The sequence below is a fragment of the Mobula birostris genome, chromosome 9 (assembly GCF_030028105.1).
Source record: "Mobula birostris isolate sMobBir1 chromosome 9, sMobBir1.hap1, whole genome shotgun sequence".
Classification (NCBI taxonomy): Eukaryota; Metazoa; Chordata; class Chondrichthyes; order Myliobatiformes; family Myliobatidae; genus Mobula; species Mobula birostris.
In genome coordinates this window covers 151793112-151815797 of record NC_092378.1, presented here as the reverse complement: position 1 = coordinate 151815797, position 22686 = coordinate 151793112, and the positions used below count along the sequence as shown (strand labels likewise).

The 22686-nt window shown below is 43.5% G+C and overlaps 1 protein-coding gene across 3 annotated transcripts in view; it reads right to left on the bottom strand.

The window, feature by feature from the left end:
• Positions 1–22686, bottom strand: part of usp42 (ubiquitin specific peptidase 42) — an 88382-nt gene that overhangs the window by 4795 nt on the left and 60901 nt on the right. For 2 of the 3 annotated variants that reach the window (XM_072269147.1, XM_072269149.1), the window contains 6 exons: positions 20839–20918; positions 16816–18225; positions 14005–14330; positions 9216–9362; positions 4576–4679; positions 705–772 (listed from right to left, as the gene is read on the bottom strand). In XM_072269147.1, coding sequence (XP_072125248.1) covers positions 734–772; positions 4576–4679; positions 9216–9362; positions 14005–14330; positions 16816–18225; positions 20839–20918 — 2106 coding nt within the window. In that variant the 3' untranslated portion in view covers positions 705–733. The remainder of the gene's footprint in view (positions 1–704; positions 773–4575; positions 4680–9215; positions 9363–14004; positions 14331–16815; positions 18226–20838; positions 20919–22686) is intronic. The other variant, XM_072269148.1, reaches the window with a different exon arrangement.

The window sequence follows — 22686 nt, the reverse complement described above, 5'->3', positions numbered from 1 at the left end:
TTCCCATTCCGACATGCCAGTCCACGGCCTCTCTGCTGCCAGAATGAGGTCACTCTCAGGTTGGAGGAGCAACACCTCGTATTTCATCTTGGTAGCCTCCAGCCTGATGACACGAACATCAATTTCTCTAGCTTCTGGTAATTTCTCTCCCTTCCCCTTCTCTCCTTTTCCATTCCGGCTCCCCTCTTAACCCCCACCCCTTTGCCTCACGTGCCTATCACCTCTCTCTGGCGGTGCCTCCTCTCCTTCCCTTTCTCCTGTGGTCCACTCTGCTCTCCTATCAGATTCCTCTTTCACCAAACATCTCCCAGATTCTTCCTTCATTCCCCCACCTTCCCCCCGACCTGGTTTCACCCACCTCCTGCCAGTTTGTACTCATCCTCCACAACCCCATTCCTTTTTATTCTGGCTTCTATCCCCTTCCTCTCCAGTCCTTATGAAGGGTCTTGGCCTGAAACATCAACTGTTTATTCCCATCCATCAGTGATGACTGACCTGCTGAGTTCCTCCAGCATTTTGTTTGAGTTGCTCTGGATTTCCAGGATCAGCAGAATCTCTTATGTTTATAAATACATTTTTACAACAGGACACTGTTAGCATTCCAGTTTTGAAAGCATGGAATTACTCTTGAACATGGAGATTGTATGAATTGGAGAAGCTTTTAAAACCCCGTTTGTGTTCCTGTGCATCTATCCAACACTGACCTGTATTAAAGTTTCCCTTCTGGAAACTCCTATTGAGCTTTCTGCTCTTCACATCGCTTTTCATCTGCCTGTAAAAAAAAACATAAGTCATGATGGCACGTATAGCTATTGCATGAATTTATAAAATGCTGTAACTAGTTGTACACAGAGAGCATCAGTGTATGATTCAATGTGCGTGTGACCGATACCAGCTAATAAAGGCACGGCAGCCTTGCTGGGGAGGTAACCAACCCAGAATGCAGGCAGCTGGCAAGCGGGAGTAGTGTAACCACAGCATTACTTAATGCAAGGCACAAGATGCAAAGAGCCAAGCAGTCTGTACGTTCCGTCCCTGTGGCCATAAAGTTTCCATCTTCTCATACATATGTACAAACCTAAAACAACACTGTGTTTTGAATATATCGGGAGAGCTGTGTTTGCAGATCTCTCAGCACGATCAAGGACCTCTCCCATCGTCCCACAATCTCTCTGTCCTACTGTTTAGCAGAAGGTACCGCAGTACAAGACTGTTAGGCTAGGTATCAGCTTCTTTCCCTAGAGAGACTTCTGAGCACCCTGCTACCTCCCAGTACACATTATTTATCAGAGTGCCAGTAACAGCAATACTGATGTATATTTAACTATATGTCAACTTGTACATCTACAGAATATTTTTATTATAATCTCTTAGTATTATTTTACATGCTGTACAATATATGTACTGTGTTTTTCACCTTGGTCACTGAGGAAAGCTGGTTTCTTTAGTTGTACACGTGTGTATGTGCAAGGGGACGATGTGAGTCCTGGACTGGGTGCTCTGCTCACTTCAGAAGGGTGAAGCATCTCCCACTGCCTCTCCTTTCCAGTGGTAGTGATCCCTGCAGGACCCTGTTTGGTTTGCCGTGCAGGAGGTCACTCGCATACGGCCTTTCCTACACTACTGCGCTCAGAGCAACACCTTCACAGGGAGCCCCTGTTCTCACTGAGTTTGCTATGTCAAGGAACAACCCAGTGTCCAGCAGTATAACTGGGCGGGCAGGCTGCGCTCATTAGCCTCGGATGGCAGCCAGTCCAGGAGCATAAGGCTATAAGACCGTAAGACATAGGAGCAGAAGCAGGCCATTCGGCCCATCGAGACTGCTCTGCCATTCAATCGTGGGCTGATCCAATTTTGCCAGTCATCCCAACTCTCCTGCCTTCTCCCCATACCCTTTGATGTCCTGCCTAATCAAGAACCTACCTACCTCTGCCTTAAATGCACCTAATGACTTGGCCTCCATGGCCACTTGTGGCAACAAATTCCATAGATTTACCACTCTCTGACTAAAGTAATTTCTCCACATCTCTGTCCTAAATGGACGTGCTTCAATCCTGAGGTCGTGTCCTCTTGTCCTAGATTCTCCTACCATGGGAAATAACTTTGCCCTGGTCACTGAGGAATCCTGCTTTCTTCAGAGCAGGACAACTCCCAGATAGATGGGACTCGTTAGCCTTGCCAGGCAGTCTGTCTTGTTGAAGAAAAACGTCAATACTCAGCCTACAGCCTTGTGGTCGCAGCTCACTGTGCCATCGTGGAATGTCCCCTGGCCTAAAGAGTGGAATCGGTCCGTGCGCACCAATTCTCACTATAATCCTACGCTGTGTAGGCAGGAAGTCTTCACTCCTGAGGACTGTTCTTCCCTCCTGATCTTTGCCAGCGAAGAAGCAATCATCATCATAAGTATGGTTCAGTGACAATAAAATTGAGTATTATTTATTTCCCAAAGTTTATGCTTCAAGTTATTTCTCAGGCAAAGTCTGCTTTAGGCTGCTGAGTAACATCACTGCTGGAGAACAGAAGAAAGCTCTGGTAGAGGATTTTAATACTCACTCATAGGTTACATACAACAGTACTGTCAGAACAGTCCAATCTTTATGCTATTTTATACTGTGTCCCTTCCCTGTGCTTTATCCATATCCTTCAATCCCCTTCATATTCATGTGTCTACCCTAACAGCCTGATTCCACTACTGCCCCGGTAACTCATTCGAGGCACCTAGCACTCACCGAGTGAAAAACTTGCCCCTCACATCGCCTTTACACATCAATCAGCAAGACCATAAAGACATTGGAGCCGAGTTAAGCCATTCTGCTCCACCATTCACTGACACTTCTACTACAGAGGAAAGATTCCATCCATAGCCAGAACATAGCACAGTACAGACCCTTTGGCCCACAGCGTTGTGCTGAACCCTTACACAAGACTGCAGACTTTGTGTTTAGATAGAGGCATGAATTTGCAGGGTATACAAGGAACAAACAAGAGAATATCTGCAGATACTGGAAATGCAGTGTGTTGCTCAGAGTATATAAGGATATGGATTTTAACTATTTTAGTTAGGAGTTTAATTACTTGGCAGAATATCACAGGCTGAAGGGCCTGTTCTGTGTGGCAGCTTTGATGGAAATACCATACCATTCCGGCACACCAATCGTGAGTTGGAGAGCTATGAGAGAAGAGGCAGTGCACTGGCTACCAGTTACCAATGGAGTTCCACAGGGGTCGGTGTTGTGACTGCTGCTTTTTACAATGTGCATCAATCATTTGGACTATAGGACTAATGGATTTTTTATTGGCATCCGTTAGTCTCATGAGACCATGAATTTGCACCTTGGAAGGTTTCCAGGGTGTAGGCCTGGGCAAGGTTGTATGGAAGACCAGCAGTTGCCCATGCTGCAAGTCTCCCCTCTCCACGACACCAATGTTGTCCAAGGGAAGGGCATTAGGACCCATACAGCTTGGCACCGGTGTCGTCGCAGAGCAATGTGTGGTTAAGTGCCTTACTCAAGGACACACACGCTGCTTCAGCCAAGGCTTGAACTAGCGACCTTCAGATCACTAGACAAATGCCTTAACCACTTGGCCACACGCCAACACATTAATGGATTTGTGGCTAAATTTGCTGGTGATACAAAGATAGTTGGAGGAGCAGGTAGTGTTGAGGAAACAGAGAGCCTGCAGAGAGGCTTAAGGGAATGGGCAAGGAAGTGGCAAATGAAATACAACATTGGCAAGTGTATGGTCATGTACTTCGGGGGAAGAAATAAGCAGACTATTATTTAGATGGGGAGAGAATTCAAAATACAGAGGTGCAAAGGGACTGGGGAGTCCTTGTGCAGGATACCCTAAAGGTTAACCCCTAGGTTGAGTTGGTGGCAAAAAGGCGAATGCAATGCTGGCATTCATTTCTAGAGGTATAGAATATAAGAGCAGGAATGTGATGTTGAGGCTCTATAAGGCACCCGTGAGACCACACTTGGAGTATTGTGTGCAGTTTTGGGCTCCTTATTTTAGAAAGGATATATTGACATTGGAGAGGGTTCAAAGAAGATATACGAGAATAATTCCAGGAATGAAAGGATTACTGTAAGAGGAACATCTGGCAGCTCTTGGACTGTATTCCCTGGAGTTCAAGAGAATGAAGGGGATTTCATAGAAACATTCTAAATGTTAAAAGGCCTGAACAGATTAGATATGGCAAAGTTATTTCCCATGGTAGGGGAGTCTAGGACAAAAGGGCACGACTTCAGGATTGAAGGATGTCCATTTGGAACAGAGCTGCGGAGAAATTACTTTAGTCAAAGGGTGGAATTTGTTGCCATGAGTGGCTGTGGAGGCCAAGTCATTAGGTGCATTTAAGGCAGAGATAGATAGGTTCCTGATTAGCCAGGGCATCAAAGGGTATGGGGAGAAGGCAGGGGAGTGGGGATGACTGGAAGAATTGGATCAGCTCATGATTGAATGGCGGAGCAGACTCGATGGGCCAAATGGCCTACTTCTGTTTCTATATCTTATGGTCTTATTCTGTATCAGATCACCAAGATTTTGTTCAAAAAAATAACATGCACATACCTTCCGCCTTGCAGAATCCCTAAAAGAACTAACAGCAGAAAAGTTGCTCCTGCTCTCTATCGGACAACATTCCTTGTAATTGTGTGAGTAGTGCTTCTCTCGTACTGTCAAAGGAAATCAGAATTAAATTGCTTAGTTTTTGAACAGCAGAGTCAGTATTTAAAGATCACACCTGAAGTATCCCCCACATTTGAGTGCAAGTTACGAAGATAGTAAACCCAATGCTTGCTCAGATTTATAAGATGGAGCAGGGGTAACCTCTCTGACAAAATGGATGTTATAAAGAACATTCGTGAAGTCAATTCCCTAATGCAGCAGATGTCCTCCCCCTGGGTCAGTGATGATTAAGCTGGATGCTTGGTGTGTGCTTGACAAATGGGGGCAAGGTTAAGTTTACCGACATCTGTTCAAATCTGAATGCCAGCGATGAAAAGCACGACACACACAAAATGCTGGGGGATCTCAGCAGGTCAAGCAGCATCTATGGAGGGGAATAAACAGTCAACATTGCAGACCGAGACCCTTCATCACGAACTTCCTGTTGCTTGGTTACCCTTGTGACAGGAATCCTTGAATACCAATGGGTAAAAAGCAAGATCGCACAGCAAGCCAAATTATCGATTATATTGCTGTTTGCAGAACTACTGGGGGCTCTACTGTTACTGAACAGCTTCTAACTAGCGCCAGTTGCAACACTTGTGTGACCGTTAGAAACTAGAGCTGAGAGCAAATGATTTTTAAATAGCATTAGTTGTGTGGGTTTGTGTTCAATAAGCAGTGATTTTGTCACTGACTGCGGGTGAAAAGTAAGCATTAGGACAATTCTTTTGCTTACTGTGGTTTCAAGCATTCAGACTTACAGATGAGCCAGGAGTCAAAAAGAAACAATTTCACTACTTCAATAAATTAGGAACTACAAAGAATGTTAAGGTATGAACAATCATGCTGAATGTTACAATGAAGATTTGGAGGATGCAGTTGTCGATAGCATTGTATGAAGGCAGTCTGTTATCTACACTAGGTGTCTGCGTTGATTTTGTTCATTTACAGTCAATCAAAAGAACACGGCAGCACACAGCGGATGACTATCTCTGTTGATAAACTTTAGGAACTAATATTGTTTTATAGTACTGTAGTAATATTGGTAGTATTCTGATTCATCTTCTAATTAATCTAAATACAGAATATGTTACTCAGTTAGATGTTTTTTTTAAAAATACCTTTTTAACTACTTCCACGAAATTTTGGCTAATTGGGACAGCTGCTTAATTGGGTCAAAACGTACTGGTCCCCACATGCTCCAATTAACCAGAATCCACTGTATAGAGCACAGAACATAGAAATCTACACCACATTACAGGTTGCTCGGCCCACAATGTTGTGCTGACCATGTAACCTACTCTAGAAACTGCCTTTAGTTTCCCTAGCGCAGGGGTCCCCAACCTTTTCTGCACCGCGGGCCGGTTTATTATTGTCAATATTCTTGCAGACTGGCCGACCCGGGGGGGGGGGGGTAGGGTTGCCAACATACAAGAGTAGCTGTCAAATACGTTGTGTTTACCCTGAGAAAGACTACAATGACCATGACGCCTTGCACGGACACCTGTGTGCGCATGCGTGTACATGCCGATTTTTTCCTACAAATCGTTTTTGGTGATTTTGTTCGGGGGGGGGGAGAGGGTTAATCATGACCGGAATATAGGTGATAAGTGGCTAATACACCCAATTTCGTTTCTAAAAGGGTTTATCTCACGAATTTAATATTAAACACACAGCGCATATTTTCCTCGCATGAATATAGCGATAAGTCAATTATCAGGGGAGCTTGAAATAAGTGTTGAACGAACTTCCAGTAGAAGTGGTAGGGGCAGGTTCGATATTATCATGTAACGAAAAATTGGATAGGTATATGGATAGGAAAGGAATGGAGGGTTATGGGCTGAGTGCAGGTCAGTGGGACTAGGTGAGAGTAGTGTTCGGCACGGACAAGAAGGGCTGAGATCGCCTGTTTCCGTGCTGTAATTGTTAGGTGGTTATATAAGTCACTTATAAGTCAATAGCATCATAACATTTAAAGTAACGTTTGGATATTAAACACACAACACATATTTCCCCCGTATGAACATATAAAATCATTGCAACACACCGATATCGCTGAATCAGTGGGAGCCCTGGGCTTGTTTCCCCGCAACAAGACGGTGCCATCGAGGGGTGATGGGAGACAGCGATACTCGAAGGGGGTTCCTTATGTCCAGTCTATTCCGCAATTTAGTTTTCGTCGCATTCATTGCAGAGATATGTTGGAAATGGAAGCAACGTTTTCAGCGCTTTCATGGCTATCTCAGGATATTTAGCCTTGACTTTGATCCAGAATGCCGGCAGAGATGTTATGTCAAACAGACTTTTCAGCCCGCCGTCATTTGCAAGCTCGAGGAGTTGATCTCCTTCCCGCGCTGACATGGATGACGCGCGGGTAATGACCTCGCGTGCATTCAAGCTCAACAGTGGCATGACAGGAAATGAGGAAAGGTGCAGCTGACTCCTATCGCCAAATTATATCGTTTCCTCACAGCCTGGTAGCACATGCTTTGCGGCCCGGTGGTTGGGGACCACTGCCCTAACGCATAGCCCTCTATTTTTCTAAGCTCCATGTACCTAGACGCTCTTAGAAGACCCGATTGTACCTGCTACCACCACCGCCGCTGGCACTGCATTCCACGCACCCACCACACTGTGTGGAAAAACTTACCCCGACACCCCCTTGGTACCTGTTTCCAAGCACCTTAAAACTATGCCCCCTCGTGCTAGCCATTTCATCCCTGGAGAAAAAGCTTCTGACTATCCACACGATCAACGCCCCTCAACATTTTATACACCTCTATCAGGTCACCTCTCAGCCTCTGTCGCTCCAAGGAGTAAAGGCCAAGTTCACTCAACCTATTCTCATAAGGTACGCCCTCCAATCCAGGCAACATCTTTGTAAATCTCTGCACTCTCTCTACAGTATCCACATATAGTATATATAAATTAAATAAGTCAATTCCACTAAAATTGACACAAATTCCTGCAATTGAGATTAAATAAACTTTCTCATTGTTGCAAACGATTATTCAAAGCTAAGTTTTAGATTGCATTTCTGAAAGTTTATTTTTCCCTTCTTCCCCTTGGCGTTACTTGAGCAGACTTAAAGATCAAGTTGCATCTGTTCTCCAGTGAATTCCAGCAACATGGAGAGAACAAGCTGGTCAGACCTGTTAGCTGACTGCTACAGAAACTCGACCAGCAGCTGTTGGCGTGGAGGAGGAAGTGTGGTGACAGACGGCAGTTGCAGGAGATGAAACTCAAAGCAGGCTTTCTGCTGGCAAGCACACCAAGCACATAATGTAACACATGGTGTCACCAAGCCTGTTTGTTTTGTTGGAGTAGATGATGTGCGGGATACTTAATCCCACAGCACATAGAGCATTAAAGGGACCGCGGCCATCTTAAACACACAATGGGCCAGAACAACCATAAAAGGGGCCTTTCTCAGTAGCCACCCATTTCAATTCCACTCCTCACTCCAATATGTCAGCCCATGACCTCCTCTAATACCATAATGAGGAGTAGCAATACCTCATTCTATATGGATAGTCTCCAACCTGAAGGGATGAATGGTGACCTCTCTAACTTCCAGTAATTTCTACCACTCACGGGGAGTATGTACAAAATGCTTACAGGCAGCAGTGGAAATTGAACCTGATTCACCTGTACTGTAAAGCATACACTACTATGGTAACATACATATATACTTTGTTAATAAATTTACTTTGGAATTTGATCCCTGAAACATCTCAGTAATCATATCTAGCCACTTCCTACTTTGGTGAGTCTGTTTACATGCTTTCTAGCGTTGACAACGTACACTCAGTGGCCACTTTATTAGGTACAGCTGCTTGATAATGCAAATATCTAATCAGCCAATCATGTGGCAGCAACTCAATGAATAAAAGCACGCAGACACAGTCAAGAGGTTCAGTTGACAAGATCAAAGACCAGAATGGGGGAGAAATGTGATCTAAATGGCTTCTGACTGGGGAATGATTGTTGGTGCCAGACAGGGTGGTTTGAGTATCTCAGAAACTGCTGATCTCCTGGGATTTTCATTCACAACAGTCTCTAGAGTTTACAGAGAATGGTGTGAAAAACAAAAAAACATCCAGTGAGCGGCAGTTCTGTGGGCAAAAACGCCTTGTTAATGAAAGAGGTCAGAGGAGAATGGCCAGACTGATTCAAGCTGACAGGAAGGTGACAGTAACTCAAGTAATCACACGTTACAACAGTGGTGCGCAGAAGAGCATCTCTGAGTGCACAACACATTGAACCCTGAAGTGGATGGGCTACAGCAGCAGAAGACCATTGGAGGCAGTTAATAAACTGGTCACTGAGCATACATTACTCCTCAAGCCTACAACCTTGTACAATCTTTTAAGAGGCAGACTCTGTAGCACCTGCAGTACTTTGGATTTAACCTATTGATTTCAGAAGTGCAGGTCTAATTTAACTCTCCTAATCAAAGTCGGACATGCATGCAGAAAAGCTCAGGAAAAGCAAGTGATTTTAGTTAAGTATTTTAAAAGGTAATGCACTGATTGACTTACAGTGTTCTTTCTCCAGTTTTGAATGTTTATAGAAATCACTGCCATTTTCTAACCTCTTCCTGGACCACTCACTGTGACGGTCATTTATCGATCCACAGTCTAGAAGATGTCTGCTAATACCTCCATTATGATCATTTAGTAGTTCATCTGCAAGGCAGTAATACAGTGATAAAGAATCATTAGCAAAAAAGTGGCAGTTCACAACATATTTCCCGAATTTCATGACGTACACCAAAGAATCTAAATTTTAATTTAGATTGAAATATTTAACAACAAATTTCACAACATACTTCAGTGATATAAAACCTGATTCTGATTCTAAATCTTGTTGAAATTTAGTACAATGATTGGTGTACGTGAACAAATATTTGGGTTCAGATAGAGTTTAAAGTAGTTCAGAATAGTTGGATTCAGACTTACTGATCACCTATACATTGAAACTAACAGTGAAATGTATCGTTCGCATTAACAATCAACACACCCAGATATGTGTTGGGGGACAGCCCACAAGCTTTGCCTCACATCCCAGTGCCAATGCAGCATGCCCGAAATGTTCAGCTGAACAACATAGAACACAACAAGCAACGAATCAACAGCAAAACAAGCAACAGATATTGTGATGGGATTCTACCCACCCTAGATGAATCTTATACAAGGCTGAAGTACAATGGCTCATTCACAGCTCCAGCTTTCAGTCACACAGGCTTGTCATTATCATATTGCACAGTGCAATTTTCACTTAATCAATAAAAGGTCAGAAATACTTCTCCCAGGATATCCAAGAGATAGAAACCAAATTGAATTTTGCAAACCCCTTACACGTTGCAGACATTTTGGCAGGAGATAGAGGCCTTAACATGCAAACAAAAAACCCCTCTAAAACCTTCGTGTTGTCATTCTAAGCATTACCTGACAAGGTTATTTTTTCTGAAGTTATCTTATTCGGGCACTGCTATTGTGCAGCTTGGCTCCAAACAGAAGCTGATGCAAACCTGACCTCCGAGGTAATGTAATATTTCTTGTGCTTCACTTGACCCTACCCCATGAGATACTATGGTTACGGTCATGTAGCCAAACACTACAGAAGTGGTCAGCTCTACAGGGGTGATAGCATACACCACTTCACATATCTCTAATGAGATCTGTAACCAAGGAGAGCATATCTTATAGCATAATCGGGAACTAAATTAATAAAACTAAAGAAAAGACAAAGCAGATCATGAAAGTTAACGCACGTAATTATTAAGAGTTAGCCTGCTCTGACTCAAAGCTTTTGACGTCTCTGGGCCTCTACTCAAAGCTCAGAGTAAATTTATTATCGATGTACATGTGCCACCATATACAAAACTGAGATTCGTTTCACAAACACGAGAAAATGCTCAGATGCTGGAAATCAAAGTAACACATAGAAAATGCTGGAGGAACTCAGCAGGCCAGGCAGCATCAATGGAAAAGAGTCAACGTTTCGGGCTGAGACCCTTCATCAGGAATGAGGAAATAAGAGATGAGAAGTCAAAGAAAGAAGGTGGGGGAGAGGAAGAAGATTCTTAGAGATAGGATCTATGGGCATTTAGAGAATCATGGTCTGATCAGGGACAGTCAGCATGGCTTTGTGAAGGGCAGATCATGTCTAACAAGCCTGATAGAGTTCTTTGAGGAGATGACCAGGCCTATAGATGAGGGTAGTGCAGTGGATGTGATCTACATAGATTTTAGTAAGACATTTGACAAGGTTCCACACGGTAGGCTTATTCAGAAAGTTAGAAGGCATGGGATCCAGGGAAGTTTGGCCAGGTGGATTCAGAATTGGCTTGCCTGCAGAAAGCAGAGGGTCGTGGTGGAGAGAGTACATTCGGATTAGAGGCTTGTGACTAGTGGTGTCCCACAAGGATCTGTTCTGGGACCTCTACTTTTCGTGATTTTTATTAACGACCTGGATGTGGGGGTAGAAGGGTGGGTTGGCAAGTATGCAGACCACACAAAGGTTAGTGGTGTTGTGGATAGTGTAGAGGATTGTCGAAGATTGCAGAGAGACATTAATAGGATGCAGAAGTGGGCTGAGAAGTGGCAGATGGAGTTCAACCCGGAGAAGTGTGAGGTGGTACACTTTGGAAGGACAAACTCCAAGGCAGAGTACAAAGCAAATGGCAGGATACTTGGTAGTGTGGAGGAGCAGAGGGATCTGGGGGTACATGTCCACAGATCCCTGAAAATTGCCTCACAGGTAGATAGGGTAGCTAAGAAAGCTTATGGGGTGTTAGCTTTCATAAGTCAAGGGACAGAGTTTAAGAGTCGCGAGGTAATGATACAGCTCTATAAAACTCTGGTTAGGCCACACTTGGAGTACTGTGTCCATTTCCGGTTGCCTCACCTTAAGAAGGATGTGGAAGCATTGGAAAGGGTACAGAGGAGATTTACCAGGATGCTGCCTGGTTTAGAGAGTATGATCAGAGATTAAGGGAGCTAGGGCTTTACTCTTTGGAGAGGAGGAGGATGAGAGGAGACATGATAGAGATGTAAAGATATTAAGAGGAATAGATAGAGTGGATAGCCAGCACCTCTTCCCCAGGGCACCACTGCTCAATACAAGAGGACATGGCTTTAAGGTAAGGGGTGGGAAATTCAAGGGGGATATTAGAGGAAGGTTTTTTACTCAGAGAGTGGTTGGTGCGTGGAATGCACTGCCTGAGTCAGTGGTGGAGGCAGATACACTAGTGAAGTTGAAGAGACTACTAGACAGGAATACAGAGGAATTCAAGGTGGGGGGGTTATATGGGAGGCAGGGTTAAAGGGTTGGCACAACATTGTGGGCCGAAGGGCCTGTACTGCGCTGTAGTATTCTATGTTCTATGTAAGGTAGTAAGTGATATGTGAAACTGGGAGGCGGAGGGGTGACGTAAATAACTGGGAAGTCGATTGGTGAAAGAGATAAAGGGCTGGAGAAGGGGGAGGTGATGGGCAGGTAAGGAGATAAAGTGAGAGAAGGAAATAGGAATGGGGAATGGTGAAGGAGAGGTGGGGGTGGGGGTTATAACTTTCACTGTTCGCCAATACAGTACTGTGCAAAAGTCTTAGGCGCATCTATGTAACAGGGTGCTCAAGACTTTTGCATCATACTGTATTTGTCAACGTGGAGTGCAGACTGAGTTTATAAATCTGGTGGGAGCACAGGATTTGGGAATGCCGAGGGTGGAGCACCATGGGAGGGGTGTGGGACAGGTTTCAGAGGAATGCTGCTGCAGGGGTGGGACATGTGCAAACATACCAAGCCCTGAGACACCTGGCAAGGAACATTTGATTCCAAACAATTGGTTTATTGATCGTTACAGAATGTCTCTCTGCTGCTTCCCAATCCCCCCCAATCTCCCCTCCCCTTTTTCCCAACCATGATTCCCCTCTCCCTACCCCCTTCCCATTCTCAGTCCACAATAGAGATCCGTATCAGAATCAGTTTTATCATCACTCATGTATGTCATGGATTTTTTGCAGCAGCAGCAGTACAGTGCAATACATAAAATTACTGCGGTATTGTACAAAAATCTTAGGCATCCTAGGCGATCCTATATACATACACACACGCTGAAGACTTTTGAACAGTACTGTACTTTAGTGTGATCTGTTGAAAACATGAACAGAAGCACTGCCATTTAATTAATTAGAATTTATAGAACTCTTCACTCATTGGTTAAGCCTGCTCTATTTTTATTTCTGATCACTGGTAGTGTGTTAATGTAGTCTGATAAATTGTGCAAAAGTTCAGAGAACATGATGAATGTTACTAGCTGGTGCCAAGTAATGGACTTCTAATCAAAATTTAAACATTTCACATTGTTACAAAGGAGACAGGTCTTTTTAACGTCTGCATAATTTCTGTGAAATCTTGATCAATGCTGTTTAAGGCACAGAAACTGAACTGAAAAATCTCCTAAATTAACCAAATTTCCTGGGGAAATGTGTTTTTTGGCTGGTGCTATTTCTGACAGTGCAGTTCAGTTGGGGTTCTTTCAGTCTCCTGAATAAGATCCTGTTTTTGTAACTGATTAATGCAAATCTCACAAACAGTGGGCTCCCAGTGCAGACCAGACTTGCCAATCTACAAATTGAAACTCCTGTAAAATAAGATTAGGAAACTGATCTGTGGAGTTTCCGGACCAGAGGGGCTTAATGGTGGCCGCTGGATTGGGCGAAAGGTGGGAGAAGTGGAAAGGGTTAGCTGAAGATGCAATTAAGGATGGGATCCAAGTTCAAAGTGAAATTTATTATCAAAGGATGAAGAGGTCATAGGTTTTGGAATCAGTTCAAAGTAAGTTCATCAAAGTACATATATCTCACCATATACTAACCTTGAGATTCATTTTCTTATGGGCATTCACAGTAGAAAAATACAATAGAACCAATAAACAACTGTACACAAGATTGTGTAAAAGATAAACTGCAAATACAAATAAATAATAATAATTAAACAAATAATAGAGAACATTCTCATCTCTGTTCTAAAGGGACATCCTTGTATTCTGAGGCTGTCCTGTGATCATAGACTCCCCCACTATAGGAAACCCCCTCCACCTCCACTCAAATATGCCTTATATGTTAACCCCTTCAGTCCTGGAATCATTCTGTGAGCCTCCTCTGGATCCTTTCCTGGATAAGGGGTCAAATGCTGGAACATGGGACTAACTTGGATGGGGTATCTTGCTTGGCATGGACCAGCTGGGCTGAGTGCCATGCTGTATGACTCGAACAGAAACGCCAATTTACCAATCACTCGTCAACACTGTATCCTACCTACCTCTGATGTGGAGGTGAGAACCGTTCGGCTTGCTTTCTATATATGCAACTTTAGCTTTCTGCTGCAACCGATCATCGTATGTTTGCTTGTATCTGTGAATCTTATCTTCAGAAAAGCCACTGTGGGTTGGTTCACAGAACCTCTCCCGTTCACCTGTAGTGTTAGCTGATTTCACACCATGGTGCTTTCTGGAATGGTGATGGTCTTTTTGGTAATGATCGTCTTTGTCATCGTGATGTCGTTTCTTCTTCTTCTTCTTCTTCTTTTTCCGGTGTTTCCTTTCATCGGTCCCAGAATCCATTTCTGACACATCCAACAGATGTTGCCTGGAAAACGGAGATGACGATCACAGCAAAATTGGTAATGGTTTATTATCGTCACATGTACCGAGGCAGTGTTTGCATGTCATCCAGATCATTTCATAGAGGGAGCACTTAACGCAAAATAAGTACTTCATACAAAAGGATAGACTCAAGAGATTCGGCAAATGCTGGAAATCCAGAGTAGCGCACACACAAAATGCTGCAGAAACTCAGCAGGTAAGGCAGCATCTATGGAGAGGAATAAACAGCCAACATTTCAGTCTGAGCTCCAAATGCTAACCGTTTATTCCTTTCCACAGATGCTGTCTGACCTGCTGAGTTCCTCCAGCTTTGTGTGTTAATTCGAAAATAACTACTTAATAATACTGAAGTAAAATGGAAAATAGTGTTACAGTTATGGAGAAAGTACAGTGTAGGCAAGGTGCAAGGACACAGTAGACTGGGAGATCAAGAGTTCATCAGTATTGTACAAGAATTCCATTCAGGAGTCTTCCGATAGAAGGGTAGAAACAGTCCTTGAGTGTGTGTTCTCAAGTTTTTGTATCTCTGGCTCCACGGAAAGGGGGAGAAGAGAGAATGACAAGGGGTGCAAGGGGTTTTATGATATTGTTTATTGGGAGATACAGCACGGGGTCACTTCCCGCCAAATGAGTCCATTACATATCGATTGCTTTCAATGAATGAGAAACTTTCATTCAGGTTTCTGGTCAAGTTGCTACTACCATGTGAAAAACGTAAAACCACCCTCAGATCGACAAACGTCAGCTGTGCAAAGCAGAGACTTCCTTGAGGGTAGGGACCTATTACAGTCACATACCTCCAGCGGTAACAAATCAGAATCGTAATGCAATCAGGTTACAAGTGTCATGGTGACACAGCTGGTAAAGCTGTCACCTCTCAGGGCCAGAGATTTGTGCCTAAATCAGACCCTGCACTGAGATTACACGTTCTCCCTGTGGCTGTCTGGGTTTCCTTTGGATGAAATGACGTTCCAAAGGTGCATGTGACATGTTGGTAGGTTAATTGGCTACTGTAGATGACCCCTGTATGCAGGTGAGTGGTAGAATCTGGGTGGGAGGATTGATAGGGGTTCCACGGGAGCATAACCGTTAGCACGATGCTATTACATCCCAGAGTGTTAAGAGTTCGGCATTCAGTTCCAGTGTCCCCTTTAAGGAGTTTGTATGCTCTTGCCATGAGTGCATGGGTTTCCTCCGGGTGCTCCAGTTTCCTCCCACAGTCCAAAGACGTACTGGTTAATAGGTTAATTGGTCATTGTAAATTGTGCTTTAATTGGGCTAGTCAAATAGGTGGGTTGCTGAGCAGTGCTGCGTACTGGGCTGGTAGGGCCTGTTCTGCTCCATATCCCTAAATAGATGAGTATATGGGGTGACTAAAAGGCAGGACTGATTAGGATAGTTGGTGGTCAGCTCAGACTGTGGCCTGAAGGGCTTGGTGGCAGGCTGCATCCCCCTCATGGTGATTAGTTCTTGTCTAAATTTGAAAATTTTGATATTGATGGTCTGGGATTTTTCATACTCATCCTAGCATTTACAAACATCACAGAAGGTTGGTCTCAAAGCTGACCACTATCATGCTAGCTCAATGGGTACAAGAAGTTGATGCTTAACAGTGTATTCTTCTTAATAGTACAGAGGAACCGAGGGATCTTGGTTTTCACAACCACAGATCACTTATAGCGGCTGTGCAAGTTGATAGGGTGGTTAGGAAGGCATATGGAAGGCTTTCAAGAGCTGTGAGGTGATGTTATCTTTCGATTGTGTTCAGTTCCAGTCCCCTCATTACAGGAAGGATGTGGAAGCTTTAGGGAGGGTGCAGAGGAGGTTTACCAGGATGCTGCCTGGATGAGAGGTGACTTGATAGAGGTGTACATGATGAGGCATAGATCGAGTGGCCAGCCAGGCTTTTAATCCGGGGGCGGGGGAATGGCTAATATGAGGTGTCATAACTTTAAGGTGTTTGAAGGAAAATATTTGGGGGGGGGGGATGTCAGAGGTAGTTTGTTTTTAAAAAAAAGTGTAACACACTGCCAGAGGTGGTGATAGAGGCAGATACATCAGGAACGTTAAAAAGACTCTAAAACAGGGACATGGATAATAGAAAATTGAAGGGCTACGTGGGAGGGAAAGGTTAGATTGGTCCTAGAGCATGTTAAAGGGTTGGTACAATTTGGGCTGAAGGGACTGCACTGTGCAAAAGAAATCCTAAAATGCTTCATTTATTTCAATCTGTCTGTTATACTTTTATCAATAGAAAAACAATAAATATACACAGATAAGCAATATGACTCATCCTTTATCCTTTAAAAAGTCCTAATTATTGTTACTAATTCATCAATGATTATCTCTGCTCAAAATTACCAAGTTTAAAGATTATTGGCAATTTGGGCACAGGTTCTCAAAAAAGTTTGTTAGCCCTGCTAAAGCCTGAGCTACTTGCTGCTATTACCACATGAAAGCTATTTTACCTATGATTTCGATCTCTGTGTTTATCTTTAGATGCCTTTTTCTTCTTCGATTTTTTGTGCCTTTTCATTCTCCTTTCCTCAGACAGCCGATCCCTACAGAACTTTTTCCATTTCCTCTCGGTGTCCGACTCGCTGTTACAATGCTGGCGTTTACGCCCAGATTTGCTCTCTAGTCCATTATATTCAAACTGATTGTTCCAAGACCTTCCGTTGGAGCCCGAGCTGTACTTCTCCCTGTAGAACTTATCCTGATAGGGGTGATGGTAAAATGGAAGCAGCTTTGAATTGCAGTAAATTTGCCTGTCTGCAGGACACTCGTTATCTCTTTTATATTTATTAGTTCTCCCATCTTGATAGTCTGTTTTGTGAGACCAATTACTGTAACTGCAACTTGTTGGTTTTTCAATTTCCTTTTCATTTTGAGATAACCTTCTTTCTTTGTGTTCCCTGGATCTGTGCCTGTAGTTGGAATCATTCTTGTGACTATCCCTTTGCAACACTCTACTTTTCTCTTCACTGGTTTGTTCTCTACTGCGAGCATCTGCATGTGCTGCGATGGTACTTTCTTTCTCCTGAATTCGCGTTTCCTCTAGACTGGCCGTGACCCTGCTCGGAGGAAAAACTGCTGTCCTGCAAGTGATGTCACGTTCTGAATTGCCATTCCTAGTTTGATTAGAGGTTTCCTTAACAGCTGCAATGACTAAACGACTTGCTTCCTGCTCTGGCTTCTGGAGCACATCCTTTTTTGTAAGCTGTTCCTGAAGCCTATCTTTGTTGGTAAGTTGTTCACTTTCCTCAAATGCCCAATTCTGCTTTTGATTATCCGTCTCCCTATCAGATTGATACTTCTCAGTTGAATGGTCAAATCTTCCTGCCGGACGAGTTTCATCTTGACTGATTTTTTCCTTATGAGTAGCTTGACCCTCACTTTCCACGTTGTTCTTATCATCGTAAACAGTTTGTGGTTTAATTCGGTGATTTTCCATTTCTGGCAGCTTGTTGTCTGGATCTTGAGCAGGTGGTTTATCATGCTCAATTCCATGGCCATTGGAGGTGTTGTCCATCTTCAGAGTCTCCTTTCTACTCTGACTAGGTCTGACTTTCTCTTCAGTGTGCTTCTCAGAATCAGTTTCCTCTGGGAGCAGTCGCACCTCGTGAACAGGACTCTGGATGTTGGAAGTGACACTAACAACGGCGCATCCATCAATGTTTTTCTGAAAATCACCACTGCCTTTCAAGGGTTCGGCTGGGGGCAATGGAGACATCCCATCAGTGGCTTCTTTTAGCGGAGAACTTAAGCTTGCTTCTTTCTCAGTCATGTATCTTTGGACCACGTCTGCGTCACCACCGCCACTATGATTCATTGCACAGCCAGTCTTCGATAGGATAAGCAAGTGCTGTTCATTTCCTCTGTAATAGATATAATCTTATTAATTTATTTTTAATATTGGAATTCAAACACAAACAGTACTATAAGTGTTTACTTAATCTTTATACCCTACCCTCATACTTTATTAGGTTGCTGTTCCTTTCCATGCCTTGTGGTGCATTGGGCAGAATGTTTCCCTTGCTGTTTCTTTAGCCATGTTTTTTTTATTACGAGGTCTAGCTGCTAGCTTGATGCTCAACGCAGCACGGATGGAAAGTGTGCAAGGAGCTGGCTGGATTGGAACCCGGGACCACTTGCCTCAAAGTCCAGTGTGGATGCCACTACACTTCTACATCTGCTAGTTTATGCAAATACCTAATCAGCCAATCATGCGGCAGCAACTCAATGCATAAAAACCTGAAGACATGGTCAGGAGGTTCACTTGTTGTTCGGACAAAAACAGCACAATCGGGAAGAAATGTCATCTAAGAGACTTTGACTGTGGAATGATTGTTGGTGTCAGACAGGGTAGTTTGAGTCAGAAACAGCTGATCTCCTGAGATTTTCACCCACGACAGTCTCTAGAGTTTACAACAAATGGTGCACAAAAAAATCCAGTAAGGGGCAGTTCTGTTGGCAAAAACGCCTTGTTAATAAGAGATTTCAGAAGGAAATGACCAGATTGGTTCAAGCTGACAGGAAGGTGACAGTAACTGAAATAACCATGTGTTACAACAGTAGGGTGCAGAAGAGCAACTCTGAACACACAACACATTAAACCTCGAAATGGATGGGCTACGGCAGCAGACCACAAACACACACTCCGCGCCCCTTTATTAGGCACAGGAGCTATCTAATAAAGTGGCTACGAATGTATATTACCATCCCTCCCAACAGTCAGGTTATTTAATATATCTGCTTGTATTGATCATCTTCATACAAGGATGAAATTTTGTTTGCAAAAATCAATCTACATTAAGGCTGAAATTTTGCCATTAGCTTCTAGTGAGCCATTTACATTGAACAACAATCAGATTTACTATTACTGGTATATAGTATGTCATGAAAATTGATGTTCTGTGGCACCAGCACATTGCAATATATAATAATAAAACCTAAATTACAATAAGAAATATATACAAAAAATTAAATTAAAATAAAAAATAGTGAGGTAGTGTACGTTCACTGTCCATTCAAGAAATTGATGGCGGAGGGGAAGAAGCTGTTCCTAAACATTGAGTGTGTCTTCAGGCTCCTATACTTCCTTCCTGATGGTAGCAATGAGAAGAGGGCATGAGTAATACAGATTCACGTTCAATAGCATCAGGGAGATGAGGGTCACGGTTCTGGAATCAAGGGGCAAGCCTAAACATGGTGATGATGATTTACTCCAAACTCTCAAAGGGACGAGGAGCTAGTTCAGCACATCGAGGTTTTGATGAGATTGATGTTCAATTTTCAAGTCACCAGGACAACTGTTTTCTAACATTGTTAGCGTTCACCCCTCCACACCACAAATTGAACAGATGACCTCTGTGCTGCCACAGTGGTGCATTGTCAGGAACATAAATCTTTTAGACAAGATGCTATATATGTGTATCTGTTCAAACTGAACAGTGAGGTTCACAGTCCTTCAAAGCCATGGCTAATGTTTCTCACTTAAACGCTCACGATTGTATCTTCTCCAAATGAACTCTGTGGTATTATAGTCATAGAGCACCACAGTACAGAAACAGGCCCTTTGGTCCATTAAGCCATGCTGAACTGATATTCTGCCCAGTCCCATCAACCTGCACCTGGACCACACCCCTCCCATCCGTGTACTTGTTCAAACTTCTCTTAAATGTTGCGATCAAACCCGCCTCCACCACTTCTCCTGGGAGCTTGTTCCACACCTGCACCACCCTGAGTGGTGAAGTTCCCACTCAGGTTCCCATTAATTATTCGGCCTCTTACCCTTAGATTATGACCTCACTCAAACTCAGTGGAAGAAGCCTGCTTGCATTTACCCCATCTATACCCCTCAATTCTGTACACTTCTCTCAAATCTCCCCTCAATCTCCTACTTTGTTAGGTATAAAGTCCTAACCTATTCAACCTTTCCCTATCATGCAGGTCTTCAAGCCCGGGCAACATCCTTGTACATTTTCTCTGCACTCTTCCAATATTATTGATACCTTTCCTACAGGTAACTGACCAGATCTGCACACAATATTCCAAATTTAGCCTCACCAACATCTTGAACAACTTCAACATAACATCACACGTCCTGTACTCAATAATTCGATTTATGAAGGCCAATGTGCCAAAACTGCTCTACACGACCCTATCTACATGAGATGCCACTTTCAAGGAATTATGCATCTGTATTCCCAGATCCCTCTGTTTGACTGCACTCCTCAGTGACCCACGGTTCACTGTGTAAGACCTACCCTGGCTTGTCCACCCAAAGTAATACACCTCACACTTGTCTGCATCAAATTCCACCTGCTATTTTTCCAGATGGTACATTGAAAGCAAATTACACATGTCAAGAGACAATACAACATTATATCAAACACTAACTTTAGATCAGATTGGATTATAAAAAGGATTCTTAATGTGATTCAACCTGTTTTTACACAAAAACTATTATTCAGGACTACTGATCCCACCTGGCATCTTCAGATCCATTTTTTCTGCTTGCTAAGTTCTGTGATGTGTGTTCTATGTTTGGATTCTGTAAAAGATGGGCCTGGAAAGGAGAAATATTTCAGACAATTACAAACTGATTACAATACAGAACCAATGAAAATACCAAGACTATAAACCACATTTCTCCATGTGTGGCAGTGGAGATGGAAGGTACTGTGAAATGCGTCATTTATGTCAATGACTAAAACAGTTCCGAGATGTTCTGGGGGCAGCTCAGAAGTGTCACTATGCTTCCAGTGCCAGCAGCTTACTAACCCCAACCGAACATCGTTGGAACTTGGGAGGAACTCCACGTGATCGGACAACAGATCAGAGAATGGACAAACTCCTTACACACATTGGAGGGAATTGAACTGGAACTTATGGTTAGGCTAATCCAGAAAGGAGGACTCGGACAAAGCAGATCAACCCTAGATCAAGTTTATTCTAAGAGCCCAGTGACTCAGCTGCATATTTCTACATAAAGTGGAAGCATTATGGCATACCAGACCAATCCTAATACTACTCAGTTAACTAAAGAAATTCTTATGAGCAAAGATTAAACAGATTGGGTTATACTCTCTGAAATTATGTTATTTAAGTTTGCAAGACCTTGAGGATGCTTGCAGAGCAGATGGTGGGAACACTGTGCTCAGTTCTGGTCATCTCATTAAAAGAAGGATATTGAAGCTTTACAGAGGGTGCAGGGGAGATTTACCAGTGAAGCCTGGATTAGAGACTGTGTCTTACGCTGATAGACTGAGTGAACTAGGGCTACCTTCTTTGGAGTGAAGACCATTATACCATAAGACATAGCAGCTGAATTAGGCCACTCAGCCCATCAAGTCTGCTCCGCCATTCTGTTATGGCTGATTTATTTTCCTACTCAACCCCATTCTCTTTCCTTCTCCTCGTAACCTTTCACACCATGACTAACCAAGAACCTATCAACCTCTGCTTTAGATATACTCAGTGACCTGGCCTCCACAGCCATCTGTGTAAATGAATTCCACAGATTCACCACCCTCTGGCTAAAGAGATTTCTTCTCATCTCTGTTCTAAATGGACATCCCTACATTCTGAGATTGCACCCTCTGGCCCTACACTCACCCACTATAAGAAACATCTCCACATTCACTCTATCTAGGCCTTTCAATATACTTTATACTTTATTGCCGCCAAACAATTGACACTAGAACGTACAATCATCACAGCGATATTTGATTCTGCGCTTCCTGCTCCCTGGATTACAAATCGATAGTAAATATTAAAAATTTAAATTATAAATCATAAACAGAAAATAGAAAAATGGAAAGTAAGGTCGATAGTCATTCAGGCATGCCACCTTGCTCTTCTTCGGCACTGGGATTATCGTTGCCTTCTTAAAACACGAGGGGATCTTAGACTGAAGCAAGGAGCAGTTGAAGATGTCAGCAAACACTCCAGCTAGCTCGCTTGCCCAGGCCTGGAGAACCCGTCCCAGGACGCCATCTGGGCCTGTTGCCTTCCTTGGATTTATATTCAGGAAGGCCCTTCTAACGTCCTCCTCAGTGACGATGAATCTCGATGCCACCAGGTCCGGTTCATCCGCAGGGAGCAAGACGTTCCTCTTCTGTTCGAATTTTGCGTAGAACACGTTACTGATATTCCTCGATTTTCGAGGCCGGCGGCAGAGGCTCACTTCCTGCAGCTGTGGATGTCCACCAATGGGGCTTTACGGTGGTCGCTCCAGGGAAGCGTCTGGGGTACCTTGAGGTCTCCGACGTCACCTCTGTGTGGTTGTCTGCTCCGGAGATGCTCTCAGAATGGGCCGCGTCTCTCCAGCACGG